General features: G+C 36.4%; 1 protein-coding gene across 3 annotated transcripts; it reads right to left on the bottom strand.

Moving 5' to 3' along the window:
* Positions 1–4,444: 4,444 nt before the first annotated feature.
* LOC135204190 (density-regulated protein homolog) lies at positions 4,445–19,172 on the bottom strand. Of its 3 annotated transcripts, none has more exons than XM_064234261.1 (6): positions 19,148–19,172; positions 13,340–13,430; positions 12,048–12,141; positions 11,431–11,604; positions 4,986–5,125; positions 4,445–4,558 (listed from the first exon to the last, which is right to left on the bottom strand). In XM_064234261.1, the coding sequence occupies exons 2-6, from the start codon at positions 13,427–13,429 to the stop codon at positions 4,514–4,516; spliced, it is 543 nt and encodes a 180-aa protein (XP_064090331.1). In that variant the 5' UTR covers position 13,430; positions 19,148–19,172; the 3' UTR covers positions 4,445–4,513. The 3 variants fall into 3 exon arrangements, with proteins under 3 accessions (XP_064090331.1, XP_064090330.1, XP_064090329.1); XM_064234260.1 differs by lacking the exon at positions 19,148–19,172 and adding an exon at positions 17,437–17,592; XM_064234259.1 differs by lacking the exon at positions 19,148–19,172 and adding an exon at positions 14,701–14,825.
* Positions 19,173–19,493: the final 321 nt, after the last annotated feature.

Raw genomic sequence — 19,493 nt, 5'->3', positions numbered from 1 at the left:
ATCTTTACTCGTTAATCTTAAGGATCGAATTGAAGACACAGACTGCAAGGGACATTTGCTGTTAATCAAGAGTGGCATGGGTGCTTAAGACATCAGATGATGTTCACTTTCAAATGACAGAAGCTTTGAGTGCTGACAGGAAGGCTTATAAGAAGTTTATGGAAGTTGTAAAGGAGCGGATTTGTGATGCTGGTAACATGGAAGAGGCAGCCTCTTCTGGAAAATGATGAGCTGGTCTTTATTGCCTGATAGAGAAAAATGCAGCTGGACTTTTATTGCCTGATAAGGAGAAAAATGCAGCAAGTTTCAAGACTACTAAGAACCATGTCAACTTTGCCTTGCCTTTCTACCTTGGATGGAAAAAGAAACCTACAAGATTACCGAGTATAACTTGTTGACAAGGCACAAAATGGATTTGCCAGAAAACCTTTAGGTGGAATGTAACTGAAAATCCAACTTGAAGGCTTGGCTGATAGATATCAATCATGGCTACACGGATGGTTATACTAGCCCTGAAGCAGTAAACCATGGGAAAGGCATCCCAAACTGGTCCTTTTCCTTCTTGACCATGTTAATTGTCCTCCTGAAGCGTTGGAAGGCAAGTGTCACAATATTGACAAATTTATTTTTACATGCCACCACCAACACACTCAACCATTCAAAGGATCAAGGGACAGTCAAAAGATTCAAAGCCTAATATAAGCAGTATGTGATGAAAGTTTGGTCTAGTTTCTTTATGTTGCCCCTGAGAAGATAGTATTTTAACACATAAGATGCAGACAACTTCAACATTGATACTTGAGATGAAGTTAATCCTTCTACCATGAAGTCTGTCTAGCAAATATAGCCTCCATGTGACAATCACTTCAAACAATTTCCTGCTATGAGTACCATTTCACAGACACCATGAAATTTTTGCACAAGGTAGTTTGAAGGTAAACAAAGACAAAACTGCAAAGATGTTCAAAAGTCATACCGGACAGCTCACAATTGAGAAATAGATGAAGCTCAAGTAGAGCTTGCAGCAGAATATGAAGGGTTTCTAGTATGAGTAAAAGACCCAAATATTTTAGACAAACAGTCTGCAAGGTATCTTCTCTTTATTTGATGATACCACTTTATAAGGTTAATGACACCTCTAGGTCTGGAATGTTAGCATCAATATGTAATCTATAAGACCCTTTTTATAGGAGTAGAAGAGATGTTCTGACAAATGATGGTTTCATTGTTCTACAAACCTCTTCACACTGCTACTCATCCTAATTCTCATGTTCTTCAACAACTGGCCTAAGAGATTTGCCTCATTCATTGTCTATGGCCAATGTCCTCCACTTAACAGGTAATTTGAGACCTTTCCTTGGAACCAACAGGGATTATGATGAGTAGTGCCGCATTTTTCCTTAAACCTTTGTATTCAAAATTATTTTGCATATTTATGATGTTTGATTTCAAGTAACTTTCATATACATTTCCCCTTATTGCTGATCATCATGGTATGCACTCATATTGTAACAGAAGGTCAACTGCACAGCAGTACTACAATGATTATGAAATGAACCAAAAATTATGCCATGAGTTCAACTTTTTGTAACCAAAAATATAAAAAGCTAACAGCAGTCCTTGACATGATAAAACTGAAATTATTAATGCTACTGAAATATGTAAATATAAAAAATACAATACAAAATATGTGAAAACTTTGTCAGCTAACACATGACGAACAGTTTAGCTATGGTTGCCAACAAAAGTAACACATCATACCATTTTAAAGGCAATAAACTGAGTTCCTCTTTGGACGAGTGGTTTTCGCGCTCGGTTGCCAATCCTGTGGTCCAAAGTTTGATTCTCGGCTCAGCCAACAGGGAATCAGAGGAATTTATTTCTGGTGATAGAAATTCATTTCTCGATATAATGTGGTTCGGATCCCACAATAAGCTGTAGGTCCCGTTGCTAGGTGACCAATTAGTTCCCAGCCACGTAAAAATATATAATCCTTCGGGCCAGCCCTAGGAGAGCTGTTAATCAGCTCAGTGGTCTGGTAAAACTAAGATATACTTAACTTAAAGGCAATAAACTGAACTTCTTGAAGCTAGCTATAAGATTACATCCTACTTAAGCATAATGGATAAAAACAAGCACATCATTAGCTTATTCTTTCAAAACCAACATGTAACAGAAAAATTTATGAACCATGCTTTTCACAAAAAATTACGATACGTTGTGGCTTGAAACACTGATGCATTACAAATTCTTTCAAATCAAAACACAATTTTTCATTTTGTAACAGTCAACTCAAGGAGTCAACTTTCACCAAATTTTAGTTAAGCATTGTCCATCTAAGTCTTAGAGAGTTTACTAACCTAACCTCAGAGTTAAAATATAACTCAGGAACACTTACCTTGAATAAAATGGAAAAATATACCACAGTATGGTTTACTTAGAGTAGAAGGTTTTGAAAATACAGAAATTTCAGGTAATTACTCTTAAGGCCTAAATTCAGGATATCTGAGAAATAAAGGAAAACCTTTAATCAGAATATTGGTGGACACTGAAAAAACTGAAATGTATAAATAAAAGAAATAAAAGTCATATCCCATTATTCTGCATTAATACAACTACCAACAGAACTAACTTAAAAAAATAATACTATACTACACAATATTATAGTTTGTTTGTATGGCATTTTTATGTTGCATGGAACCAGTGGTTATTCAGCAACGTGACCAATGGCTTTACGTGACTTCCGAACCACGTCAAGAGTGAACTTCTATTGCCAAAAGTACACACCTCTCACACCTCAATGGAATGCCCAAGAATTGAACTCGCTGCCACTGAGGTAGTACGCCAACACCATACCGACCACGCTGCTGAGGCGCTTCACACAATATTATAGTTCCACCTTGTCTAAAATAATTAGACCACTTGGTGACTTGAATAATTATGGTACTGCCAAAGACAATGATATTCTTTACTTCTTGTTGCCACTCAAGATTAATACCTTTCCAAGTACTCACAACTTCTTTTATACTGTAAAAATATAAATATTTTGATTCCAATATCTTTCATCTTCATGGCTTATGCACTTATATTCCAATTTAAAAGATATCATTTCAGTTTGAATAGATACAAGTGGATTAAACTTAAAAAATAACCACAATATCAACAGAGCAAATAAATAATGTTACAAAATTTTCAGAATAAAAATGAAGATAAAATAAACCTCTGACAAAACAAACTTTTTATGGATGAATCTCTCTAAGGCTATCAGGTCTCCCTAAAAAGACGCTAAAGATTTTTTTCACTTAATAAAATCTTTAGCACTGACTATGTTCCATCCACGGCATTCCCCACTTACAATTTCCCTTATACATCATAATGAAGAAATCACTAAGGCTTGTTGCAGCTCTCCTTCAACCTGTAGCCATATTGCTCAATGCCCTTGATACTTGCACTTACTCCCTTTGGTATCTTCCTCGCCAGCTGTACAACTTATTTAACTGTACCCAACTTTTATTTTTACCTCTAACTTATGAACAAGGTGGCTGTCTGTACTGCAATCTTCACCACATGCCCAAACCACCTCAACCCTTTTCCTCTGGTATGTTTTCCTTTAGACAGCCCATCTCTATGCTACTTTCTCACTCATAAAATCATCTTCACAGTGCATTTTGATCAAGAATCTCAGCCTGTTGTAATCACATTTCTCTAATTCTTCACTATTCGCTTTGTAAGTATACATATTTGCAATGAAGAATAAGAAAATCTTTTCAAGTGTGCCATACTTTTTAACTTGTACATTTGTTTTATAGTACTCAAGTAATCTCTTCCCAAGTCATCATAAGTGATGGTGCTCCTGGCCCACTTTCTTTTTATTGCCTTTTCAATGCCAGTTCAACTGTCAAGTACATATGTAAAAAGCATAACAAAAGCATTTTATCTCCTAATAAGACTGTCCTTTCACCACATATTGGTCTTTCTTTTCCCTCAAATCTTTGTTGTTAGCTTTTTCATTTACATAATCATCAAAAGTTCCTTAAGCCATTTACCATTTTTTGTATTCCTCTGCATCTCCTGAGACACCAACAGTTTTTCTACATACAGTTTTAGTCACCTTTACACCTCTTCCACAATACCTACACAGTAACTTCCCTGAACGTACTGTTTTGGGTTTCTGTTGCATCTTGCAATTATTCTTCAAAGTTGCTTAACATATACAAGTTTCCTTCTCCCTTGATGATACATGAGTCTTTATCAAAGCTCACTTTCAGCCTACACTTGGGTACAAATAAGAGGAAGAGAAACTATTTCATAAGCTGCAGAGAATGAAAGAGTAGTACCTGTAAATCAACATATAAACATATAAGGAGTCTGCCTACTATTAGTGAATAAACTTGGCATACTGCCAAGAATGGAATATAAATGGTCAATAAATGAAAATTCAAAAGAAAATTTAATTTTATTTAATTAACCAATATTACATACCAATTTCTTAGTGGATACTCATGACATTCCCCTAACGCTTATGTTCACCACCATCTTCGACACTATCTTCATCAATCTGGAAAAGAAGCAATTGATAATGAATGATGAAAGTTGAGGATCCACAGGCAAAGTGTCAGGCTGAGATCTTTTATGAGCAAAAAAGCACTTTTCATAATTTCGTACAATTTGTATAGATTTTGAAAAGGAACATCTAAGAAAAGACAAACAATTATGTGGCAGGTGTTAGATGGGTTACTCAAAATTATAATTAATATGAAGCCCGAGTACAGAGTGACAAATAATAATTTACCCTATGGTGTCCTGCTTCAGAAAAATCACTGCAATTTGTCATACATGACTGAACTAAGCTAGGGTACTTGAAAAATATATAAGGTATTTAAAACATGAAAGGAAGTTGGGGAATGACATAGCATTTTTTTGACTAAGACTACATTTCCTATTAATTTGGTAAAAAAAAATGTGATTTGAATGAAACCACTTACCTCAGGCCATTTCTCAGGAATAAGATCCAAAAGGTCATCTTTAATATCACCTTGAACAACAATCTCATCATCACCAGTTACAGATGAGCCACAGGCAAACTTTGTTCCAAAAAATTTTGCCGCTACTTTTAAGTCAATATCTGTAATAATAAAAAAGTAGGCAATAAGTCCTATCAGAATGGTTCTGAATGAAACACCACAGAAGGGTAAACTAAATGTATCTGTAAGTCATATTGATATTCTAAAACCTGTACTGGAGTGTTTCAAAATTAAGTCCCCATAAACATTCAGTCAACAGAAACTTGAAAGTTTTTGCCTAAAATCAGAAAGAACAAACCAGGTACATACTCCTTTACAGTATATGTAAAATGTATGCTTAATATTTCATTCAGAGGATACATATTTACACGTACTGAAACTTAACTGACAGTTAGTTTGTACTTTCATGATGATGAGATGAGGAGATTCATGACTGTCAAAATTCAACCTCATTTCCTGCCACAAAAAATATTAATGACCACCCCTCTCTTATGTGTTGATAAACCTGTCTCTTACAATGAGTAAAGTCAAATGATTCGTGGAATCAAAAAGTACGATGGTCTAGACCCTAATTACCAATGACATTTGTCTAGAAATGGTTTATAGTGACTGCTGGCATCTATATACATAAGAGTATGCCAAAAATGCAAAAATACAATGTTCTTTCAAGAAACACTTGGTCCTATATCAAAACAACAAATGGCTTAAGACAATCAAAAGAAAATTGGATTGAAGAAAACTTAAAACTCAACTCAGGTACATAGATAGATTATTAATTGGTTTATTGAAACAAATGAGTCACAGTCTGTACTTTCAAAGAGCAAGTGAGCTCTAAGTACTCATATGTCCAGGTATAATGTACCAAAAACTGACCAATTATCAGTCTGTCCTATGCTCCAAGTTTGGTGACTAAGACTTGGGACACTTTCTTTCTCCCCCAAAACGACACCTAATTTTCTTATACCTACAATGCCTATGCAACTAACGTCTTGCCCTATACCCTGTCAAAGCTGTACTTCAAAAGAACTTGTTTTCAGAAAGGGGGATTCAAGATTATTTCTATCAAAGCGACTAGTAAGGCTATGGGTCACTGGGTCAGGTGTATCGCAATTTTACTTGCTTTGAGATATTGTTCATCAATGTATTAATTCATATTCTATTGGACTTACGGGGACAACAAGTCAAGTTTTGCATCAACTTGAAAAAGAGGGGATCCAGATTCATCATTCTCCTCATCCTCAAAATATTCCATGACCTCTAAGAGTAAGTAGTGTGGCTATGTGCTGCCATGCCTTGTATGAAACATGCAATTTTTTTTTTTTTTTATTATTTCTTGGTTTTCATACATCATCTGCAAATACTACCCCATGTTTTACTGGCAACTTCAGTAGCTATTCGGGGTAATGTAAAGTCAAGGGTCTGTGTTGAAACAATAACAAATAAAAAAAAATGTTTGTAAATACAAAATTTATTCTTTTAATACAAACTCATTAGACAGCATTTCCAAACATGAACGTATAATAAAAAAAGAACACTCTCCCATCAACTGCAAATCTGGGAAACCCACCATCACCAACAATAGCTGGGAGAAAGGCCTTTTCTGTAAACTAATGGGAAAGTATTAAAATACTACATATCTCTTGTTTTGACAAGAAAAATCCAGTTGTTGAAATATAAATCCCATTAGTTTAAATGAGCTTGAGTGGCTATTTAGGAAGGTAGGACCCTTGTGGGTGGCAAATATTTGGGGTGCTGGACAGACAAACTTCTGATCACCTGTGATTAGGGAACTTATTCTTCAGGCTAACAACTGGTCATGTAGCTGAACCTAGTTTTTCAGGAGTGTTCTTATATGCCTTTTGAATCATCTTTCTCAAGATGGGAAGGGTTCCTGGATGTCTCCAACCTTTAATTGCCCACCCTCCTATACATACTTAAGATTTATTTGTTAAATACTTACCTATCTCCATTATATAGCTTCAACTACTACTGGCGCACAAGTAAAAGCTTCCAGTCTGTCCAGAAGGGCAGTGCAATAATTTGGATTCTTACAGATCAGGTTAAGTGCCCTACAATTTCCAGAACATCCTGCAGCCTTCAGAATGGAGATAATATTCCCCTGGTAAGACTTTGTTCCACCTACTAAGAGCATAGATCACAATATTATGCTTCCCTAGAACATGTCTAATTAACCCCTTCACTACCGGCCTGTTGCACTGCTGCAAATATTTGCATACCACATGAGACCCCCTGTCGACCACAAGTATCAATCATTACTTGCTCCCACTAAATTTTATGTTATTCATATTTTTCCTTTATATTCTTATGTGAAAACATTGTGTATATATCAATGAATATTTTTTACCACATTGGCAAAAAAAAAATATGGTAAGGATATCGGAAAAAATATGAATATTTAGTGGAAAATGTAATTGCAGAAGTAGAAACAGTTATAAAGTAGTAGAAATAGTAGTAAAGTAGTAGAAATAAAGTAGCAGAAAAAGCATTAAAGTATTAGTAAAACAGTATTAGTAGTAGTAACATCAGTACTAGTTTTCTTACTGAAACAGTTGGTCCTAGGTTTCATACAGAAACAGCATATATACATCAATGAATGTTTGCGCCATTGGTGGTAATAATAATAATAATAATAATAATAATAATAATATAATAATAATAATAATAATAATAATGATAATATAATAATAATAATAATAATAGTAAAGAGAACTGAAGGGATAAAGCTACCAGATGGGAGCAACATCAAACACATAGATGAGACAGGATTCAAATACCTGGGAATAATGAAGGAGGAGATATAAAACACCAAGAGATGAAGGACACGATCAGGAAAGAATATATGCAGAGACTCAAGGCGATACTCAAGTCAAAACTCAACGCCGGAAATATGATAAAAGCCATAAACACATGGGCAGTGCCAGTAATCAGATACAGCGCAGGAATAGTGGAATGGACGAAGGCAGAACTCCGCAGCATAGATCAGAAAACCAGGAAACAAATGACAATACACAAAGCACTACACCCAAGAGCAAATACGGACAGGTAACTATACATAACACGAAAGGAAGGAGGGAGAGGACTACTAAGTATAGAGGACTGCGTCAACATCGAAAACAGAGCACTGGGGCAATATCTGAAAACCAGTGAAGACGAGTGGGCCTAAAGAGTGCATGGGAAGAAGGACTAATAAAAGTAGACGAAGACCCAGAAAATATACAGAGACAGGAGACAGAAAGAACAGAGGACTGGCACAACAAACCAATGCACGGACAATACATGAGACAGACTAAAGAACTAGCCAGCGATGACAATTGGCAATGGCTACAGAGGGGAGAGCTAAAGAAGGAAACTGAAGGAATGATAACAGCGGCACAAGATCAGGCCCTAAGAACCAGATATGTTCAAAGTATGATAGACGGAAATAACATCTCTCCCATATGTAGGAAGTGCAATACGAAAAATGAAACCATAAACCACATAGCAAGTGAATGCCCGGCACTTGCACAGAACCAGTACAAAAAGAGGCATGATTCAGTGGCAAAAGCCCTCCACTGGAGCCTGTGCAAGAAACATCAGCTACCTTGCAGTAATAAGTGTACGAGCACCAACCTGAAGGAGTGATAGAAAACGATCAGGCAAAGATCCTCTGGGACTATGGTATCAGAACGGATAGGGTGATACGTGCAAACAGACCAGACGTGACGTTGATTGACAAAGTCAAGAAGAAAGTATCACTCATTGATGTCGCAATACCATGGGACACCAGAGTTGAGAGAAAGAGAGGGAAAAAATGGGGATAAGTATCAAGATCTGAAAATAGAAATAAGAAGGATATGGGATATGCCAGTAGAAATCGTACCCATAATCATAGGAGCACTAGGCACGATCCCAAGATCCCTGAAAAGGAATCTGGAAAAACTAGAGGCTGAAGTAGCTCCGGGCCTCATGCAGAAGAGTTTGACCTAGAAACGGCACACATAGTAAGAAAAGTGATGGACTCCTAAGGAGGCAGGATGCAACCCGGAACCCCACACTATAAATACCCACCCAGTCGAATTGGAGGACTGTGATAGAGCAAAAAAAAAAAAAAAAAAAAAAAAAAAAAAAAAAAAAAAAAAAAAACAAAAAAAAAAAAAAAAAAAAAAAAAAATAAAAAAAAAAAAAAAAAAAAAAAAAAAAAAAAAAAAAAAAAAAAATAATAATAATAATAATAATAAAAGCAACAGCATCTCATGACCAATACATATGCATACAGGGCAGTTTATTCAACCCCATTATCATCAGCAAGCTATAAAAAACATACATCCCATCACGAGTAACAGGTCTCCATTGCAGTCCTTTCACCTTACACTTTCTCGTTGAATGATCATTGAATGAAAGTACTCCTATGCCTGAGCATTCAATTTGTCAATTACATCACCACAAAAGAGAAAGAAAAAAATGCATCACGTAAGCAGGAATTCCATTGTCACCCTCCGTGAATCGGGGGTGCTGGGTCTGGGCCCACGTCACAAGATGGCTGCTATGAACAGCCAACCCTCATCGACAATAGGTTCAATGTCTTCCAACACTTGTTGTCACTGTCATCCTCTAAGAAACTAGCACTATAATCATCATCTGATAGATTTGGCAGGTACTCAGACCCTTACTCTGAAAGACTATCATCTGACATGATACTGAAAAAAAAAAAACATAAAATAACTACAATCAAAGGGAAAAAGCTTTAGAATTCAAATCTACAAGGTTTACGGACAAAATCGTGATCATCCTCCTCAGATAATAGCCTGAGGCGTACTGGCATGTGTTGGCCAGTACCCTTCCTAATATCCCATGTGAAAATGACATCACGATGTCCATCAGACGCTCATTGGCTAGAATGAATTGTGGGTGGTGTCTGGAAACCATCCAAGCTGAAGAAAACAGCTTTGTTTTTCGAGGAGGGATGAAAGACATAAAAGCGTACATCGCGGTCTTTTGTTACTGGACCGTAAAAGACGTACACATGTACGTCCCAGTGCTGAAGGGGTTAAAGGGCCACTTCTTGTTCAGCTGCCATCACAGTGAGCATAAACTGCAAATGCTGATAGATACCTTGTTCACAACTTTCCTGGAGGCACTTGTGCTAATAAAATCTCATGTATCTAGATCCATCCCTAGATATTTCATTATCTCTGACAGCTACAAACCTAATTTCTCCAAGTTGACAATCAGCACCATCTGATGGCTACAAACCTGATTTCTCCCACTTGATAATCAAAAGCCAAGTGATGACACAGACTGAAGAAAACCCGTTACTTCTTGGTATTGCCACACCCTATAACTTTGTGGACATGCACAAAATACATCATTATTGGTCAGATACAAAGAGTTGCTGCATGACTTGATCAAGTCTTGCTTCAGAGTAGAAAATCCACTAGAACTCATAGCAGCACTAAACAGCTCTACCTCTGCAGTACATAACAAGCTATTTGAAGCTTGTCTACTCCTACTATCTCCACACCTGTCACAGTTAATCATATCAAAACCTCTATTACCCATAGACAAGTTGCTAAAATCCAAGTGGTGGGAAGCGTCTGGTGAACAACTATTCATGGAGCAGATTCCTTTTAGTGTTACTAGTCATACTAGAGGCTTTCCTAAGTGAATGGTAATAAGATGAAGTGGCTTGCAACTTTATCAAGGCATGTGAATTCTCTGCTGTATTACCTTTAGAAGGTTCAGAGGCTATTAAAATACATTAATTTCTCCTGGAGCACTGGGTCAGAGGGATTGGCAGCATGAGGAAACAATACTGTAGCCTCATACACAATTAATATTTTGATGGAAATTTGAGCCGTAACAACAACAGAAACCAATTAGGGTGCCAGAATCTATTGCCACTGCTTGCACTGACACACGAATGACATGAACCTCTGACAAAATTGTGCACACCTTAAATACATCATAAAATACATCTTAGGAGGAAAACCTCTTAATACAAGGAGGAGAAGAGGTAACATCTGCAACATCAGCTTATGGATAGAGATAACATTTAAAAATTTCCAGATTCCCTCTTTGACACTGACACAGAAGTCTTCAGTGTGAAAAATTTATCGAATACTTGGAAAGATGAACTGATTTATGAAAATTTGGCAACAAAGCCAACCACAGGGACATTTTCAGCCATTTAGTGCTCATAATCAAAATGATTAAGCTGAACTATACCAGTACTTGAGTAAAATCAGACAGTATTTAGCATAAGTAAAATTAGCATTTTGATTTTGAAATTAACCTAATAGCATTACGGTAGAATCTTATTGTGAGATGTTTTGCACAAAATGATCACGTGAGTGATAGATGGTAAAATGATGACTAAAAATGACATACACATTACGCATATACTCACTGAAGGTTTTAAGTCCCGTTATGACAGTGTTACGCTTCTTTCCACGAGGTGCTACAAACACAACTACTTTACGTGGTCCATCATCAGCCTTCTTCTTTGCTTTGACCATGCCTTTGCCTCCTCGTTTTTGACGTTTCTTCTCTTCATCAGCAGCATCATCAGTTCCAGCACTGGCTACAAGCAATAAAAATCATATTCAGCTTGGCTGGTAGTAGCAATTGATAATAAAACTGAAACACTAAATTATTAACAAATATCTTATATTAGAAAGAATATCTGTATAGTGAGCAAGAAAGTAACAAGCCAAGTTGTTTAGAAGCACCACAAAATGAACCCTCTATTAATTGAATCATTGTGGTTAAGCCATACTAATAAAAATATTTAAATGAGTTTTCTCTAAATTATTAACAAAATATTGAACAAAGAATTAACATATTACAGAGAATAACTTCATAGTGAACAAGAAATTAACAAACTAAAAGGTTTAGAAGCCAACACAAACGTGCCCTTCTAATAAATGAATCATTCTTGGTAGTGACTAAGCCATATAAAAATACTTAATAAAGTTTTCATAAATTATTTTTAAAATAATAAAGTTAGCATAAAGTTAAACTTACATTTACCACCGGCCATCATTTCTTCAAACATATCAGGAAGATTCTTCTCTAACCATTGTTTGCACTTGTCATATGCTGGGTAATATTCACAGTACTGAAAAGAAAAACTGTAACAATCAACCTACAAGCATCCAGGAAATTCTTTTCAACTTTAAATATGTTACATTACATTACAGTCTGTTGTAAATTAAAAGTACTGTAATGATAAATATATTCTCTTAATTAACAGTACATAAGACTAATATTTTTGGTACGTTTACTATTAGCATGATTTAATGTATGATCTTGATTCACAGAAGTCAAAAATATCAACACAGGAGAGTAAGATGCTGCTTTTCTTAGAAACTGACTTTAAGAGGCACCAGGGGTATCTTTTCTTGAAGGATGAAAACAATGTACCTAAGGTATTCTGTCTTTCTAGGATTGCTAAGCCTTAAGAAATGAATATTATTGTAAAAAAATATTTCAATATACTTATCTAATTTCATTTGGGCCTTTGCATGCAACCTTTGGCTGTTGGCCGAAGATATGTATAACAACTTATGTCAGCAGACATCACGGCATAATTTATAGTAAATGAAGGAAGAAACAAGGCTTATTATGAACTAAATAAAAGCAAATTCATATGACGGTTTACTTTCTATCCTTTATGAAATGGATTTTTTAAAAATATTTCTCCATCAGTTCATAATCCCTATTTCCTCTAATTAGATCTCTAAAAACTGTCAATGTGATTCCAGATCTTGACTTCTATAATACTATGGGTTTGGGTACTGGTTTCTATCCCACTAAAATAACTAAATGTATTATCAATAGGAGAATGTTATAATTAAAGCGGTACTGGGTATTTAAAATAAAGCTTTGATGGCCAGGAAGGAAAACACTTAAAATCCTTTTGTTTATGAGGGAAGCATCAAAGAAATCCCATAAGCAGTTATAACACAGGGAGCCAACAATCAGAAAAAGATGGCAATCATAAATGTTCCACGTCAGAAATCCAGGAAACTGGACAAAGTGAGTCTCCATCTACACGAGAGGTTGTCCAAAAATAAGCTCCCTATCTTGAAGATGAATAAATACTCCCACATACTTTATTGTTGATTGCGACTGGTCTGCCATAAATATTGCATAGCTGTTCAAGCTTTAGTAATACAATGGTGAGCAGCAACTTAAGAAACTGTGATTTGCAAGTGTTTTTGTACTAATTAGATGTGCTTTATTCATACAATATCTCAAGCAAGCATCTCAGAACTAGAAACAATCTTAAAAAGAAAAAGAAAAACATTACTTACCTCAACTGGCATAGTGCAATTACCACAGTATGTAACAGTTAATGGATACTCCACCCCTGGAAGAGGTGTCAGACCAATCACTTCCGTCATCCTGAAAACAAATAAAAACATATAGTACATACAATACACAATATGGTCCGTAATATCATCACGTTTAAAACTGTTCAACTCCTTATGCCCCAAATCTAACCACAGTGGGGAACTGGGGATGCTGGGTGGGGCTATTTGAAGCAAAGGTGGGTAAAACTGAAGAAAACTACGTTAGCCTTATTCTCACCAGTCACAGAATGGAAAATTTAATTGTTTCTTCATTTCTATATCTTTTGTGTAAACTTATGATACTGCCATCTTTTGCTTATTTTTATATCTTTTGTATAAGTCCATAATATTTGCCATGTCTTCTTTATATTTTCAGGTTCATCCCCAAGGCACAAAACACGGTCCCCATTTTGCAAGTAATCTAGTCATTACAAATTTAGAGGGGCATAGTGATAGTCTTCAGTTGTTGGCAGACACAAGGCTAAAGAATGCATTGTCTGATCTAACAAATATGGTTAAAAAGCATGTAAACCAAAACATAGGCCTAGCAGCTTGAAAAACATAGGTTTAAACCTATGTAAGGATTCATGGTGTAAACAATTTATAAAATAATTATATATACTTAAGCCACAAAGGTCATAGCTATTGGTTTTGAGGTTCTGGTGCCTCCATGTCAACAGAGCCATAATCACCAGACCATGATTAGCCTAAATTTCTAAACTTTCCTAACATTAAGGAAAGCCATGTATGTTGGCCTAGCCTATTGATGTGACAGCCATATAGACGAGTCAACCAAGCAGCAAGTTGAGCGAGATGAAAAAATTGGTAAAACTTTTAGTTGCGCAGCTTCGCAACCTGTGAACACCCACAAAGGCCGTAACCTGTCCCGGTCAGTGACCGGCGGGAATCGGTCCGCGGCTGCGCAACTAATGTAAAGTTTTACTAGAAAGTTAATACAATTATACCTAGTAAGGTCTAATGTCTTAAGATTATATCTAAGATAATTATGCTTAGGCTTGAACACAGGCAAATACATATAGGGGGAACAACTGACTAGACTAGCGGATCCAGTTTTTGTCGCGTGTGGATCCACCCTCCGAAAAAGTACTTTAACATGTCCTGACACCGGAGGTGGGCACCAGTCACGAGTCATCGGTGGTGAGAGCAACACCTTGAGACCTCTACTATCCTTTCAAAGTAAGTATTTTCTCCACTCCAAAGTTAGAAACTAAGGTCATATTTTAAGATTAAACAGAGTTTAATGAAAGTCTGGCCCTACGCAGTGCACACATCTCCATGACGCTTTCGAAATTTTTACTTACAACTCCAAATATTCAGAAGATTGATGCCATCTCGATGTTTGCAGAGTCGCTTGTGTCAACAAACTTCCCATTTCCAGTGCTAAATCCGCACACCACTTGCACCCATACATGCTGGGGCACTTTCTTCACAACAATCGTAAACAATGACACCAACCACGGCTTATCCAAGGAAAGTACGATTTTTGGGTAGAAGAAGAAAAGGCGTGTGCTAGATAATCATTTAAATAAATAGTCAAACAGCAGTATAAGGTCATGAATTGCATAATTTTTTTACATATTCATGATTATTAATTTGAAAATATTCGTTGTTGAAAAAGTAAATAGTAGATTCCTGACTTCAACATCAACAGTTTGGCTGTGAACAGTACCTGCGGGGTTGTTCATGCTCTTCAATTGTTTATCAGTGTTGCCAATTGGTATGTGTTTACCCTCCAAACTGGGTATAAGACTTGCACAAAAGAGGGGAAATAATTGAAATTAGCATATCTATTTGTGGTATATATACATATTAGAGCAATTTTATCATTATTGCATTACTATGACAACTAGAATTCATGAAAACAGTTTGTAAATGCATCAGCGTATGTGTGAAGCTCCACTTAATTGGCAACAATGATTTTGCCGTCGTCTGCTTGTATCTACTTTAGAAATACTGTATGTAATTTTTCGGGGTTAATTTGGTTGAAAAAAAGTTATAATAGACATGAATTAAAATAAACATTTAGAAGTAACAAATTAAAATAAACATTTAGAAGTAACAAAGTAAAGTTAAACTCAATAATGAGTAAAGTAAACAATTAACAGAATAAAACTTTGCACCTCATAAACCGTGTAGTCGTGTGCTGCCTGCAACTGTGTTTGTGTAGTGACCACTTAGGAACCAGGAACAGCAACTTAGTTCAAGTGCAATTTGGAGTAAATTAAGACCAAAATGTGTATAATTACAATCAAATAAGCACTGTAGAGTTTCAGTTGTGATGGCAGTAAGGATAAAACCACCGATTACAAGGTAAAAATGAATTTCAGTTCAAACCATGACCCCAAGAATAAGAAGTTTCATACTTTCACTAATATGGGCAACAAAATGTTGTTTTATTGTGCTGATCACAACTGCAATCTTGAGTAAGATCAAAAACGTTACATATAAACGCTAACATTGTTCAAATGAGTGCTGGGAAGGCTGGGAAAGATGTTGGATCCTTTGCGGTTACGAACGGCACCTCAGTTGGTGGACGCCATTTTGGATTTTAAACTGCCTTGAAAACATATTCTACAAAGACCTCACATGCTTATTTTATTAGTTCGTAAGGCGCTTTCATATATCACATTATGTTGACGAAACTTTAATCTTTTGAATGGGATGCTTAAAGATGTACTTGTATTCTTGTTTCACCAATTAAATATCGAGTACATAAGGCTGATCCATGCGATGACGATGGATCCACTGTGGTGTTTCCCCTTATGTATAACTACCATGATTTATAATTTTTGATACCTACTCAATCAAGGTAGTAGGCCTATGGATCACTCGGGCTTGGACATGCCCCGAGCTGTCTTCGTTGTCACTACCTAACTACCGATAGCCTACCCATTTACAAGACATATAGCCTACCCATTACTACTACTATCTGTCCATCCGCCTGTGGTGGTCAGGCATGGTAACACTGAGTCCCGGGCTTTAAATAGTAGTTACAATATGTGTAAGTTTTAGGTAAATACCTAAAAGGATATCTGGGTGTAAATTTCCAACTCAAAAGTGTTTTAATAATTTACTGTATGCGAATTACACCGTTACTAATATTTGAAATAGGATATTATTTAAAGACCGGGATGCAGTGTTACCATGCGCAAACACCACAGGTGGATGGACAGATGGAAAAAACAGAGTAACAAGACATGCCATAGGTAGAGTGATTAAGGTTGTACACTGAATTCGAAATAATCCTGACTAACCTTACCTAAGCCCATTCAAGAATACTAAGTTTAATAATTTCACAGTAGGATACACTAGAACTAGGCCCATAGGCAACTATATTCTGTAGTTCTACAGAATAGTAGTTACGCACAGACTGCAAGGAACGTACCCGCGGATACGACATCTACTAGGGATTGGGGGGTCCAATGTAGTATTTCGCCGTGTTTAGTACCGGCCCCCGGAGGTTAGCCTAATTACAGTTGTCCAAATAAATATTACATAAAATTCTTGTTGAGGAGGTAAAACTGCATAGAAAAACCACAAATGCCATAGTCTAAGCCGCCGCGGAATAGTAGTACCCTACAGCTACCCAAAATAATGACAATTGTGAAATAACGAAGCCTATTTTGTGTAGGCCTATGTCTACCTATCATTCCGAATAGATACTAGGCTACACCTGCAATGTCTGGGAAAAGGTACTTTACTATCTACTAGTAGTAGTATAGCCTAGTAGGTAGGCTAGTACCTACTAGGCTAGGTATAGTACTACCTAGTAGTGATTATCGCTCTCTTCTATACCTACTACCTAGGTAGTATCTACTATTTTTATTTTGTCTTTTGTTTATTTGCCAAAATGGAAAACAAAAGCTGCCCAATAGGTGTGCATTATTGAAGAAAGTTTTAAAATTCTGGTAGCTAAATACGGAGGGCTAGCCAGGCCTAGGCTATAGCTAGGTACTAGGCTACCTTAGTAATCTTTCAATACTCTTGTCCTTAATTAAACACATTCTATTGCAAATAAATCGACATATCCTTCATACCTGATTAAAAGAAGTCTGTTTTAATAGGGAGAGGTTAAATATATCCGAATAGCAGATCTACGGGACGAATTGAATGTTGCAATGTGAGGGCAGATGAAAATGTGACAAGTAGGTTCCTTCCCAAGTGGAAGTCGTCTTTTGTTTGCGTCGCCATTCCTTCGATTGCCTGACGTTGACTTCGGCTTCAAGTTCATTTTTCTCGGAAAATTTTAAAGCATATATCGGATAATTGTACTGCCCCAAAAATAATATATACTTTTAAATATTATAATTTTGAAAATAACTTACCTCGCAGTCTCATATACGTCAATGCATTATACACTAAAGCTCGTCGAAACATTGAAAGAGAGACAGGCGTTTTCCCGCTGTCTGTCTGACATAGCAAGAAACACAAATTTACTGTTTCAACAAATAATGTTCTTCTTCTTTTACAAAGCCCAAATAACCGATAAAATATAACAGACTGAACTTAGTTCTATCTGAATTCTTTTCTGACAGTAAAGACATTCTATATACTACACCTCTCTCTCTCTCTCTCTCTCTCTCTCTCTCTCTCTCTCTCTCTCTCTCTCTCTCTCTCTCTCTCTCTCTCTCTCTCTCTCTCTCTCTCTCTCTCTCATGTGTTTGCGAGTGTTTTAGTGAGCCACTTGGAGAATTTCCTAATTTAATAAATAAGTTTGTCAGTGACAATCATGAATTCAACATTAAGATTGACACACCATCTAAACCTATCAGACCCGCAGAAAAAATGATATTTTAAACTTCTAAATTCATTTTCGGTTAATAGTTTCTCTTTTTATAAGAAATCGGAGCTTTCGTGCAGCTTCGTCGAATAAGCCATTGCAATACATAAATCGAAAGTGTCCTGAAAAGAGCAGCAATTGTAAAATGGACACGCAGGATATGGGCAATGAATGGGAAAACCACTGCGGATTAAACACGTACAAATGCTTGTCTGTTGCAAAATGAGCCGCAATGCAGTACTACCTGTCAGAGCGAAGGCAAATAGTCAGTCTACACTGTACTACACTAGTGTTTCATACGTCTCATTTCGAAGTTTCTAATCATCTACAACAATTTCCTATGCGATGCACTCGATAGATCTCGCTTGTGGTAAACGTTAATCAACAAAGGTGACGAAAGGATAGCCAGATTAATTCAGGTAAATTTTCCGTTATGATATTTTAACAGCTGTCTTGTCAAAACGAATTTTAATGCTTTAATTTGTTTGTTTTAAAACTCCATTCTTTGCTTCTGGAAACTGCAGTCGTCAAGCATTTTTTTCCTCATTCAGGTATCTCTTGCAACTAACAGAGACGTGCATAGGAACAGAAACTGAAGTTATTAGTCTCACTAATGTAAGTGTGGAGTAAAGACGCGCGGAATTGTGAGAAATAAATGTAAACCAGGATATTCATACGCAAATTGGGAGTCAAAATGTGTTTTGTTTTTTTATGGGTGGAGGCGGGGAGGATAATCAGGCGTGAAGGTGGACTGGAAAGTAAACTAAGATAAACACAGGTATTAAGGTAAGAGAAAGATTAGTGAGAAAAACAAAATAAACGAAAAGACAGACAGATAATAACACCATTCAGGAAGCAGGTTATCGGGAATCCCGTTGTAACAAAAAATTCCTCTTTAACCAACCAATCTGCTTCCACTCAACCCTCCTCTTTTGGCGTCAAAGTCAAACAATATAATGTAGTACCACCTGAATCCAATTGGGTTTAAATGTGCGTCGTCGTTTCTAGATTTCGTCCGTTCCCTTCGGTCTCTTTCCACTAGGCTGTCTAACTTCTTCAACTTCACCTCGCACCAATGTTCGCCTTTTACTTTGGCTTAAATCCTTCGGACGAGTCCTGTGAGTCTACATTATTCTGAACCAGTGGTCTGTCGATAAATACGATGAACTACGTTTAGGTTACATTTATCACTATAAGATTTTTCTTATCATTTCGTTTTTATTCCAGAAAGGTATTTGTACCCCCGACGTCTGATACCTACCGTTCGTTATGTAACCAAGTAATACTGACCTAACCCAATGTAGCTTTACTTAA

Source organism: Macrobrachium nipponense, chromosome 44 (genome assembly GCF_015104395.2).
Source record: "Macrobrachium nipponense isolate FS-2020 chromosome 44, ASM1510439v2, whole genome shotgun sequence".
NCBI lineage: Eukaryota > Metazoa > Arthropoda > Malacostraca > Decapoda > Palaemonidae > Macrobrachium > Macrobrachium nipponense.
This window is presented reverse-complemented; position numbering and strand designations above follow the sequence as displayed.

Excerpts from the sequence above, each read along its gene's own strand:
- LOC135204190 (XM_064234259.1), bottom strand. The coding sequence starts at position 14,810 with ATGTATGGGTGCAAGTGGTGTGCGGATTTAGCACTGGAAATGGGAAGT. Across the intron at positions 11,605-12,047 it reads AATGATGGCCGGTGGTAAAT|CCAGTGCTGGAACTGATGAT; the intron begins GTAAGTTTAACT and ends TATTGCTTGTAG. Across the intron at positions 4,559-4,985 it reads TTCCTGAGAAATGGCCTGAG|ATTGATGAAGATAGTGTCGA; the intron begins GTAAGTGGTTTC and ends CTTCTTTTCCAG.